Source organism: Rhinolophus sinicus, linkage group LG05 (assembly GCF_036562045.2).
Source record: "Rhinolophus sinicus isolate RSC01 linkage group LG05, ASM3656204v1, whole genome shotgun sequence".
NCBI lineage: Eukaryota > Metazoa > Chordata > Mammalia > Chiroptera > Rhinolophidae > Rhinolophus > Rhinolophus sinicus.
The window spans coordinates 157,192,716-157,206,037 of record NC_133755.1 but is presented as its reverse complement, the minus strand read 5'-3'; the positions used below and the strand labels follow the sequence as shown (position 1 = coordinate 157,206,037).

The 13,322-nt window shown below is 37.3% G+C and overlaps 1 protein-coding gene across 18 annotated transcripts in view; it reads right to left on the bottom strand.

Moving 5' to 3' along the window:
- EYA4 (EYA transcriptional coactivator and phosphatase 4) overlaps positions 1–13,322 on the bottom strand; it is a 286,539-nt gene that overhangs the window by 27,395 nt on the left and 245,822 nt on the right. For all 18 annotated transcript variants that reach the window (XM_019732796.2, XM_019732792.2, XM_019732795.2 and 15 more), the window contains 2 exons: positions 10,745–10,881; positions 8,745–8,828 (listed from right to left, as the gene is read on the bottom strand). In XM_019732796.2, the coding sequence (XP_019588355.1) occupies positions 8,745–8,828; positions 10,745–10,881 (221 nt within the window). The remainder of the gene's footprint in view (positions 1–8,744; positions 8,829–10,744; positions 10,882–13,322) is intronic.

Below are 13,322 nucleotides of genomic sequence, written 5' to 3'. Positions count from 1 at the left end.
AAAGCAGAGAAAGAGGGCAGTGACTTGAAAATGGGCTAGAGAGGCTTTTCTGAGGATGAGACTATCACAGCATGGAACATGGCAACGGGATAATCCAGAGTGGGAAATGGGAGACTCAGGAGTGGAAGAGGTGGTTTCAGGAGTAGATGCCTTGGATCCAGGGTACATGAGGCCTGGATCCAGGACCTGAGTGTTGGTACAAAAAGGAGGCAGAGAACATGGTTACGGTGTGAAGATGAGTAATTCTTTCAGTTTCCTTTTTTTGTTTTCAAGCGATAGAGAAACTGTTCTGTGCAGAATTGAGAGGAAGCTTTGAAGGTTTGAGAGCAGCAAAATTTTGAAATAGTCAGAGGAAGAGTTAATTAATCCAGGAGTCCTGGGACCCCCTTAGATGTGTGGCCACACTCAGCTGTTGCGGTACCGATAGAGTGTCAAGTGGGTTTTTTACAACATGAGTTTGATGGAGAAAAAGAGGGATAAGGACAGTGATGCTTTACTCAAAAGTGGGTCGTAGTGATATCCAGGGCTGGGATGATGACCTCTAGGGCAGAGGCTCTCACGCTTGACCATGCATGCTGCCCAGGCCACACCTTAGACCCTTTAAACGAGATTCTCTGAAGTGGGACCCGTGCATCCGTCATTTCGAGGCTCTCCAGAGATTCCAGTGTACAAACAAGACTGAGAAAGAGCCCGTTAAGACCTTGTTACCACAAGTACAGTGTACAGAGCAGCAGCCCTGGCATCCACTGGGAACTTGGGAGAAAGGCAGAGTCGCAGACCCTACCCCAGATCTACTAAAGCAGAATCTGTAATTTAACAAGATTGCTAGGTGAGTCCTAGGCATGCTAATATTTTCAAATGTGTTGGTCTGAGAACTCTCAAAAAGGTCTGGGACAGTTAGAGAAGGCCAGCTGGCATGACCTTCTGGTTTCCCAGGAGTTACGATTCTGGAGTACGACCAATGGACTCTAAGACTTGAGTCCGTCTCATCACTAAGTAGAATGGTGGCTCAATATAATTTCTTGGCAAGTAAGCTTCCCCAGAAATAGTTTCAGGTTATAAGTAAGCATGCATTGCCCCACTGTCACCTCCACAAAGACCACCTGTGGACTGAACTTCAGGGACAAAATGATCCACGGTGACTCTTACTCATGTAGCCAACTACCTGCTGAGGAGCTGGTAAGGGTGAAAAACTAGGTAATTCTTGCCTTGGATTAAATGGATTTGTTCAATGTCCAAGGGTTTGATGTAAGCAACATATTTACAATCGAACAGGAGTCAATATTAAGTAACCTGAGGCCACAAAGGAGGCATTACACAACCTATCTACAACTGCCAGTTTCTACTCTTTCAATCAGAATACAATTCAATGAGTAAAGCTCACCCAAATTAATTAAACTAATAAAAGAATAAATATAGCTCAAGAGGGAATTACAGCAATAGTAATATGCTATACCTATGGTTGTTGTATTATTGTTATTGTGGAGCCTTTGAATGGATGGGATTCACTTAATTTTTTATTATATTTTTAGCCCTTCTAGTCCATCAAATTTATTTCTATATTTAAATGCTTTTAAATATAAAACTAGCATAGTATTATTTTTATACTATACAATATAATTAGTATAGTATAGCAACCAGATGGAATGGAAAAAGTCTAGTTGGTGAGAATGGCCATGGGAGAATGAGCTAGAAAGCACAGGACTGAGAGAGGAGAGGTACGACAGAGAAAGTGAACACACGCTGCTGAGGAAGCCTCCGGGCTCAGGGACAAAAGGAAATGGCACATTAGAGGAAAGTTGTGGAAAAGATAGGTGACCCACTCATTTAGAAAAAGGAGAGTTGATGATGATTTAAGGAAATTTAAGGCAAGTTAATGATCTAATCTTCCCTCTCTTATCTCCCCAAGATGTGAGATTGATGGATCAAAAGCTGAGATCATCAACTGGGACCGAAACTTCAGGGGAGGTTATAGGATTCTCTAGAAGTTTGCGTTTTTATGAAACTGATTTATCACTTATCTTTCTGGTGTATTAGTTTTGTGTCAATAAATATGATGCCCCTTCAAGATCTTTTCCCTTTCTAATGAACGCCCAGCAATAATCTGATGAGGTTGGGCTTTTATAAAAGTAAGACATTTGGCCATGATAATATCACCTAGAGCTATTCAATTCAAAAGGAGAAAAACAATTTCTCTAAAATAAACATCTACTCAACGAAAGAGTAACAGAGAGCTCTGAAAGAGGAGTCAGTACGTGGCACTGTCTCTCAAACTACCCTAAGACAGAGCTTGAGAAACATCACTGTCTTTGATTTGGCTTTACTTTTGTATACATGTGCACTATATTTATGTACATACTATTCACATACACACATGTGTATGCAAACACACCTACTAGGTACAACCATGAAATACACTAGAAAATGTTTGAGGCTTGTACATTCTGCATTCGTTTCTCAATACATATCACAACCACTGTAGTCACCCTCTACTTCTCTACAACACTGAGCTGAGTATGGACACAAATCAGAGACAAACATATGCAAATTTCTTTAGAAAATATCCCGTTTCCCCCAAACTCAGTTTCCCAACTTTCAAATTTCCTTGAAACCAAATCAAATAGGTGATACTTCTTGAATGTTTACTCTGTGCTGAGTTTTAATGCAGTAACAAATTTAACCCACCTAATCAAATTATTCTCCCCATCTTCTATAAAAGGTAAGTGAGGCTCACAAAGACTAAATAAACTATCCTGGGGCGCATGTGTAGTAGGAGGTGGAGTGGAATTTAAGCTCAGCTCCATTCTCCCTCCAAAGCAGAATGCTCTAACCGTTATGTTCAGAGTGGGGGTAATCTGTGTGCTGCCCTTGGGTGGCCTCCACTTCATGGTTCCAACACTTACTTCCAATTGCTTCCTATTAAATCATGTTGCTTTTCCTTAGATGACATGCATATAAGTCAGTACTTTCCCATAATTTAAAATCTAGCTGGTGCTATTTCAGAAGTCTTTCTGTATCACTACGTATAGCTTGTTTAATATAAAAGTAACCAACTAATTTATCCCGAGGAACACATTATTTCCCCAGCACTGCTCTTACATAAGATGTTGTATAAAATGAGCACGCAGTTTTGGGAGCTTGAATTTTAATTTCACAGTATAAGGCAACTGTGCACTTTTCCTTCAATCTTTTCCCTGACTTGGGCTATTTCCTTTGCACCCTTACTGTGGAATAACTTTAGAGAATCATGGCTTCAGAGCACATGACACATTAATGTTTCAAAATAAATCAAATCCCTCAAGCACAATTTATTTAGCTCCCTTTACCCCTTCCTCCCCAAAAGAGGAATTACTGCAACTTATCAGGTAAAATAATATACACAATTAATCAGGGAATAGGAATGATCTTCATAAACTCTAACAGATGATGGATGATTCCTGGTCTACATGTCCTGCCAAATTTACAAACTCCTCTTTTAGAGTTTTGCAGTGCTGAAAACTGTACGTGCCAACTGGTGCTCAGCTGCAAAGCCCATCATCAGCTTCATAGGCAGCAGAACTCAAATGCCGACATCCCTCATTTGCCTTCATGGTAAATATTCAGGAATAGTTCTGTCTTGGGGAAAGAACATGTTGTGTTGACAATTGAACAGAGTCATAAAGTGATGACGTATTAGGAAGAACTTTGGAAAATTCACAAAATTATTCATTTATAAATGGAAGTAGGATTAAAAATTTTTTTTTAATTAACGAAAGTTAGTTATACTGGGTAATTTATGAATAAAATGGCATTGCCAAATTATTATGTTCTATGAATTTTATTTTATAGATGGTGGGACCAAAAGAGTGTAGAGATTAAAAACGTGTCCAAGAGATATAGGTTCTGGTTGACTATGCCACTTACAAGCTGTGTGACATAGAACCAGACACACTGGGTGGTGGTGAAAGCTAGTGCATTTAACAGGATACCAGGCGCACAGCAAAAGCTCAAAAAACGGTACTTATTATTTTATTGATGTGGGGGGAGGAAAGCGAAAGAGAGGGACAGGCAGATAGGTAGGTAGGTGTGGTCACGTAAGAATGTAATTTTACATCTCTGGTGCTTATATTTCCCCTTCGCAGCTCACTATATTTCAGGTCACTGCAGTACTACTTTGTGTAAACACTGACCTTCTGCATGGCTGAAAATATATCCCTTTAGTCAGTTTTCATTTGTGGTAAATATTGTGTATATTTACTTACATTTCTCTAGTCTGGGATGTGAATGATGGTTTCCAGAGCTGTGTGCTACTTTTACAAATCAGCATTATCTCATTTAATCCATCCAGTAAGCCCAGAATGGAAATAGATCATAACCATTTTCAGATAAGGAAATAGGCTCACAGGCCCATCCAATCACAGGACATCTTTCTCACTTCTAGCTTTGTGCTCAGCTGGATTACTGCCTTACAGACTGTGTTCTGAGTAACCTCAGGACTCAGGGAACCCTTTAGGGTTGACTGAGAATAATGGGGGGGGGATTGGTTACATGAGAGAAATGGGTTCTCACCGCCAGTCCCTAACTTCCACATTTCACCGAGAGCAGGTCTGCCTTTATATGTTTTACATAAAGATGGTCGGTGTGATACAGTATGTGCATAAAGGATTCTCTTGCTAAAAGAAAAGAATTGAAAAATCACTATGTGATACAAAATAATTATGCTCTACAAATGCACATTGTGGAAGGAAACATGGCTGATCTAAGAAGTAAAAAGGACTTAAGACATTAACAATTTCAAGCTGAGACAACCTTTAAACTGTATGGAGATCTTTTGTTTTCCCTGCAGAAATAAATAATGGCCCTGGTCACTTTTGCTATTAGTGGTGCAAAGTCCATCTGAATTGTCAACTAATCACTAGAATGACCTCATTTTAATCAGTCCTCAAGGTCATTGCTGAAGACACTAGGGAACTGAGGAATTAAACATGGTAACAAAGGATTCTTAACTGTAAAACACATCAGGACTTTTAATATGGTAATATGTACCAAGTGTCCATAAAATGCAAGTATTCCCCAAGTTTATTTGGCTACGGGCCTTTCCACAAAGACATGTTCAATTAACGTGTTCCAGAATGCATTTTCCCAAGGAAAAAAGTTGGGGAAATACTCTATTCTAGTGGTTCTTAAAGCATGGTCCATCAGCTTTATTGGCAATTTACTCGGCATGCAAAATCTCGGGCCCCACCCCAAACCTACAAAATCAGAAATTCCGGGGGTGGGACCCAGCCACCTGTGTTTAACAAGCCCTGTGGGTTACTGCGACTCACATGCAAGTTCAAGAAGCACTGCTCCAGTCTAAGCACCACCACTTCTAACTTCCTGCACAGCAGCCTCCTCAATGGTCTACGTGTGTCCATTCTTGTTCCTCTAACCTTCCTTCTCCACATAGAAGCCAATTATAGACCATGTCCTAACTCAACCTTGAACCCCAGCTGCTGCCATTGCACCTAGAATGAATCCTAAATTTCTTACTGCAGATACCCTGCCTGATGCAGCCCCCTGCCTACAGGTTGGCATGTTTCTTATGTCGACAATTCATTCCATCAAGCCCCCTGCGAGGAGTACAGAAGAGGATAAAGGACAAGGGCTGGCTATGAGACTGACCTGGTTTCCCATGGATGTAGCAGCGTTTATCATTTTGTGACCTTGGTCAAGTTTCTTAAACCATCATAATCCGGGTTTCCTCAACCGCGGAATTTAATTACCATAAATAACAGCAGATAATTATCAGAATTAAGTGGAATAACATTAGTGACAGTGACTAATAAGAGTTACAATTTTTCTGAGTGTTACTTCATATCAAGTGTTCTGCTGAGACCTTTAAACATGTTATCTCTTTAATTCTTATTGACTACAGATCATATTGCTCCCATTTTACAGAAATTGAAACTGAGGAATTAAGTAATTTGCCCAAGGTCAAAAAGACGTACACATGAGCATTGGGTTTTCAAAGTTAGAGTTACCTGACTCAAAGGTTCTTGTTCTTAACCACCATCCCGATTGCTTATGAAATGTCAAACACAGGCTCTATACACAGTAGGTGTTCTATAAATGTAAGTTTATCTTTCCACACCTTCCAGTAGTGCCCCTGCTTCTTCTCCTATGCTGCACCTGCATGAGGTAGTGATATCTGTCTGCCACACTTTATTTCCCCGAACATTTCTTAAGTTTTACCTGTTAATGGCAAATATCCGAATCGTTTGAGAGAATTAGAACTCATATAACTGCCTATACAGTGCCTCGCTAATGATCTTTACTCCTTTTAGGAACAGTTATGTATTGAGTTCATGGTATATTGTCTACACTGTGTGATGTGCTACAACAGAAATGACTTGGGCTTTCAGGTCAAATAGCCCAGGGCCCCAGGACTCACCTCTGCCACTAACCAGCTGTGTGATTTTGCACACACTTTATTCACTCTCTGAGTCCGTTTCCCCATCTATAAATTTAGGAGAACAACCTACCCCTTAAAATTGTGACGCTTATTAGGTGGCATATCGTGGGCATTCAATAAACGTTAGTTCCATTCTTCCCCTCACTGTGCCCCACCCTTTCGGTAAGCTCTACTATTTTAAGCATAGAAAATGTTTCTGTTCCGTATTCAAACAAAGCTTTATGACAATACTTTAAGATAATGGGACTTGTATGTGAAATGAATGATGCATATACAGGCTGCCATTCGGAGAGGTGACAGGTTTATTTCAATGAGGCACCACTGGTGAGGGCAGTATGAGAACATTGCTTCCGGAACTATGCTTAGACTCAGTTTATGAATCACTCGAGAACAGCAGCTTCATTATGCACAGATTTTTTTGTTTTTTAAATGGTTCATCACCTCTTCTTGCCTCTTTATTGGCACCCTTTCTTGTCCCAAATGGAAATCCATGCTCAGTTCTGGGATGGAAGGAAGTTTATAATATTTTTGACGAAAAGAAAACTAGTGATATTTTGACCATGCTCCTTCCTTATTTATTGCCTTGGGTTCCAATGATCTCACTATTTCTAAAGATCACAGTTACCACAAAAGGATGAAGGTTTGGAGTCAGGAAATATTTTAAAAATCTAAAGGTAATTCCAAAAGATTAGTCCCTCCACTGATTTGGCATAATGGAAGCAACATAGATATTTAGGTATAGCCTCTCACGGTGATTGTTTTGAAGGGAACATTATTTGGACTCATGTGTTCAGGTTCGATTCTTTGAAATATTTATCTAATGTGAAACTTAGCTGCACAAAAATATCACAATCAGTTTAACAGGATTTACTGTGTATTCCTCATAAGCCAGGATTATTCCAGAAGAAATACTTTAGATTATGGTCTGGAAACTTTTTAGATTGTATACTCTATCAGTAATAGGATTTTGGCATGCACACTAAATTTATGCATAATTTATTTATGAATTGTATACATAGTCTTTAAATTATAGTCATGTGCATGTATTTGTAAAGTCATGTGCATGTATTTGTAAAGTATGTCCGTTATGAAACAGACAACAATAGAAACTGCAAGATACGTGTGTGCGCCCCTGCATATAAAGGCACCCACCAATATTTTTTTTTTCCTTCTCTCCGTGGAGTGTTTTGTGTATATATGGCACATATGCATGCATTCTGCTTTGAAGACAACTGTTTTAGATGATGACTGTGATAAAGGTTCTAAGATTCCCTCTTCTAAATGGTCATTAAAGAAAATTGTTACCTTTCATATCTGTTTAGCAACAACATTTATTACCTACACTAAAAATCAAATGCACTGCAGATTCACCAAGACTACAATTTAGGAGGAAATATATGAGTGCAATTGATCACTCCGAGTCTAGAATACAAAGCTTAACAAAATTGCTAAAAACTGTGTGTTGAGCCAACATGAGGCCCTATCAAATTATGTGACACTATAAAGACTTCTGTGCATGTGATATGTAAAAGAACCAAAGTTAGATAAAACTTTGAACCCAGTAATTGAAGTCAGGCCACCATGTTTTGAGTTAATTCTGGTTTAGATTATGAGAACAAGATAAATATCACAGAAGATGAAGACTCGAACAGCAATGACCTAAACAACTGTGATTGTAGTTGAAAGACCTGTTGATCTTGCATCAGTCTTTGAAATAGCTCTCACCCAGGTGGATAACAGCATTCTTATACGGAGCTAGCTCACGAGGAAAACAATGGCAAGAGGGACAGGAAGAGGAGCAATGAGACCGTCTGTCTCTGAGTTTGTGTATATGCGAGGGAGTCTCTGTTCGTGTGCTGATTCAAAATTACAAAAACACTTTTATTCATAACTCCAAAGGATCCATCAGATAAAAGACGACTTCTTTCAAATGGCATTTTATAGCAAGATTTGGTGCAACAAATTAATTCAAACAATTTCTTAAATTTCCCTTATTAAAAGATGATATATAATTTTATGATGTTTAAGGTCTATTTCAATTCACAAAAATTTTTCCTAAAATAATCATGTCTGAGTAATAACCTTGGTTTCAATGTGGAAAACTCAGTCATTAAGAGGAAAGAAAAAAGAATCCAATTACTAACTCATTTTGTAAAATTTGCCAGTTCAAATTAAAACAAAACAAAACACAATGGGCCACTGAAAAGAAATAATTAAGAGCAGATGTGACAGGATGTATTTTTAAGTGGCTCTTGATTTTTGAACAAAATTCTAACATGATTTATTGGGGGAAAATATTGTGATTCCTTACCTTGCCATACTTCTGGGCATAAGAACCTGTGAGCAGTGAGTGAAAAACAATGATGGTTTCGTCCAAGTCCCAGACAAACACACGCTGAAGAAAAAGATAAATATCACAGAATTATCAAGTTCTAAGGAAGCAGAAATCTGTTCACAAGTAGAAAACATGTCACTTTGCGGATATCATTTTATAGAAAACTATGCAACTCCATTAACTTTTTTTCCAAATTTGCCAAATCTAAGCCTTGTAAGACCGGAGGAGCAAAAGCTTAACAATCAGATGTCTTAATTTGAACGAATTTATCCAAATATTTACTTGCAGTTAATACCCAAAAGACATATTTTGAATTTATGATAGAAATGATCTTGAAACTCTATTTTAAAGTTTTATGCCTCATGAATTCATGAAATTTTGCAATTCATGCAATGAATTATCTTTTAAAAAATATTTAAAAGACTCAATAAGTAACCCTAAATAGAAATTGCAGTGTGGACACTTGGGTCAGCGTAGGCCCATCAGATGGGTTGTTTGGCCTGCACAGTGCTTTGAAAGATTTCAAATTATTGATCAGCTTTTCAAGATTAGGAGATTTCAAACAAAATTTAGGGTTCTGACTGCAGAAGAGTAACTGGGAACTGTGGCAATGCTGACATTCCATGTGGCAGTGATGGCGGGCCACTTTGTGTGTGTATGTGTGTGTGTGTGTTTCCAGGATCTATCAGCTCCAAGTCAAGTAGCTGTTTCAATCTAGTTGTGGAGGGTGCAGCTCATGGTGGCCCATGTGGGGATCGAACCAGCAACCTTGTTAAGAACACCGTGCTGTAACTGAGCTGGCCACTTTTGACTGGACGAGTGCTCCCTGATCCCCATGGTCTGTTGTCCCTAGCCCAGTTCATACATTTATTGTCACCTGCTGGATTCTCAAAAACATCTGAATATTCTACGATAGTTCAGGTGAAGGAAATGATCTCTTAGGAAGAGGTGCAATGACTATTACTTGACATTACTAAATCTGAAATTTAATGTATTTTTTCCTTAATTGAAGTATGGAGTTGTGTAAGAAGAAACATATTATGGTTAAGAATAGTTTCTCCTGATGTTTTATAATAAAAATCAACCTGCTTAATATGGATAGATCTCAAGAGAGCTGTCAATTAAAAAAAATGGCACATGGAAATGTTTACAGTTGTAACTTTTAACATATGCGTCAAATTATTGGAAATTTTTTTATTTTCAGGAGACAACTTTTCCTTTATATACAGATTATTTATGTTTTTAAATTAATTGACACATTCTCATTACCTTAGTACTACTAAATGGAGTATTTCTCAGAAAATCACCCACAAATAATGGCTGTATTTTTAAAATTTCTGTGCCAATTTGAATCAAAAGATGCATTTATCTCAGGCCTAGAATTTATAAAGCATTATCATTTTTACGTTATTTTAGTTTTTAATTTGGTCATTATAATGGATGAAATCTCAAACTTTGCAGGTGTGAAATGTCTAGTACAAAGTAGTTCACTTGTTTTATTATATACATATATATGTTTTATTATATACAAATATATGTATATATATTTACAGAGGGTGCCAACAATGTATATACATTTTAAGAAAGGAAAAAACTATTAAAATTGTAATACTCAATATATACTGATAACAAAAGATGAATACAAGTCACGTTTGACTTCTGTAATTACAAGAGGTGCTCAAAGTGGTTACCCTCAGCATCCAGGCATTTCTGATTACGGTGAACTACTGCTTGAGCAATGTTGACCAAAGTGTACACTTGTGTACTTTTTTCCGGCACCCCTGGTATGTGTGTGTGTATATATATATATATATATATATGTACATATATATGTATATAAATATGTGCATATATATGTGTGTGTGTGTATATACATATATATGTAAGTTTGAAACTTAATGGAACTGTAAATATAGAATATGCATTCAATAAAAATAAAACGTCATATTACACTCTTTGAGGATGAGTTAGCATACCTCCAGGTCGCTGTCGGGAGGTGGGGAGGGATTATTTTTCCGGCCTCTTCCTCGGGACTTTGACCCAGAACTTCTACATGTTCTCTCATCAAGATCTTTGATGGGTGTGGAGGGGCTCTGGACAGTATCAAACTCTCCTATAAATAACATAACTTATGTCAAGAATAGCACTTCATTTTTGGAGAAGGTATGAGTCTTCATTATTAATTATTTTAACAAATTCTTATACAACAGAAAGCTACTTATGACAAAAAAAAAATTTATAATCCCAAATACACAAAATCCTAATGCAGTCAAAAATATTGTAGGTCACACAAATCCCTCCTAGTTTCAATCTCTGTGATCTGTTAAACCTGTCTTTTATAGTCCATATGCCTCCAACTTCCTGTTTCTACCCCCAGCTACATATTTATCTAAATTTAAATCTGTTCTCACCTCCTTACATCAGAGTTCAGAGGATGAAATGTCTTCTGAATCAATCTCATGCCTTCCTCCACCTGCAAACTTGACTCCCCCACCTCACCTCGTAAGGACTATCCCTCCATTAGTCATCTTCCCTCCAACCTCCTCCTTTTCTACAGGCCATAGACAAGTTTAAAAGTCTTTCCCTTTGACTTTGCATTTCCATGTAGAAGCAATCTTCTTGCTATCTTCTCTTTTTAAATGACACTTCTTAAAAGAATAGTCTGTACCTGTGCTGTCCAATAGAAATATAATGCAAGCCACAAATTTAATCACATATATAATTTAAAATTTTCAGGAAGCCTTAGTTAAAAAACAAACAAACAACTTAAAGATAATCATGTGAAATTAATTTTATTTGTATATGTTAATTGACCTTATTTATCCAAAATACCATTTCAGCATGTCATCAATATAAAAATTATCAATGATATATTTTACATAATCTCTTTTGCATACTGTCCTGTGTGTAGTTTACGCTTACAGCAGACCTCAGTAGCCTCATGTGGCCAGCAGCTACAGTACTGGACAGCACATCTGTTTCCACTGTCTGACATCTGATTTGTCATAATCTAGCTTCAGTTCACCAAAACTCTAAAACGACTCTAATGCAAAATCCCCAATAATCACCTAATCGCAAATGCAATAGAGAGACTCAGTACTTAACTTCCTGGAGCTCCTCTTAAACAGCACCTCCTCCACCATTATTTGGCAGCTGATACCCTGTACTCTCCCTAGTTCTAGAATCTGTCTCACCAGCTCTTCCTGTCTTGGAGACATGACCTCCTTTTTTTTCCCCCATCCCTTACATGCTGGTATTTCAAACTTCCATCTTTTGCTCAGTGTCCTTCTCATGCCATACCACCTGGGTGATCTAACCGTCTCATAGGTTAATCACCCAGTATATGATGACCTATACATAAATCTATACCTCCATCTGGATACATCCTAAATTTATAATAGAGTTCTTTGTATTTAATAGATTTATTTGCATCTAATAGCTTTCTACATGTTCCACAGATACCTGTAAGGCTGATACGTCTAAAGCGAGTGGCGAAGCATCTTATGAGGTAGGGTGTACTGAGCAGTGGCAAATCTGTGGGAGGGGGTGTTAAGATAAACAAATGGGGCCAATTGCGAGGTGCAGTAAAACCTCACAAGTAACGAGTCATACCATATGACTGCAAGCATTTTACTCAATTTCTCTGAATCTTAGTTTTTTTGTATATTAAAGTATGGGTAATAACAGCTATTTTTTTGATTTATTGAGGTAAACCTGGTTTATATTTGATTTGATTTAAATCTAATGCATAAAGTTAAAACTTCTGAGAGAGTCCAACGGCAAACTATATTAAATTGAAGTTACACAATTTCTAAACATAAAGATGTTATGAGTATTGTGCTTTCTCATAAAAATTAAAATAATTATGAAGACAGCTGACCAGTTATTAATCTAAATAATCAAATCTGAACAAACTAGACAATACTCAGGTAATGTTTTTCTTCTGAGATGTTCTAAACAAATATAAATTTTACATAGCTAACCTCTAATAATTTATAATGGTTATAACATTTTCTTTGGGAAACATTGTACACATCAGGCCAGCATCAAAACAAAACAAACCGAAAAAGTTCTGTGTTCCAAATATTATTTGCTCTTTAAACATTGCTAGTACGATTCATTGTATGGTCTCTGCTGTTGACTGTGTGCGAGTACAGCATAATAAAAAGTTCCTTAGTTATGAGGTTGACTACAGGCCTATCTTATAGTAAATCCTTTTTCAGCTTACTTGTATAGGCATTAATTAGGCTTTAGGTGTTTAAACACACAGGAACTTTTAAAAAATAACACACAAAACTTTTTTCTATCTTTAGTTCTTGTTTTAAACAGAATTTTCCTGAGGTTAGAATATCCTACAAATTAAATTGTTCTCTTTCAAATCAAATGCTGATTCAAATTAACCCTCACTTACTAAATAAGGTCATAATTTTTTTATATATGACATTCCATACAACCTGTCTTCCTATTTATTATAGATCAATTTTCAGGTGTTAACTATCATAAGGTAGCTTTGTTCTTGACACAGGGCAAGAGCTGAAAGGACAAAAACTTGCA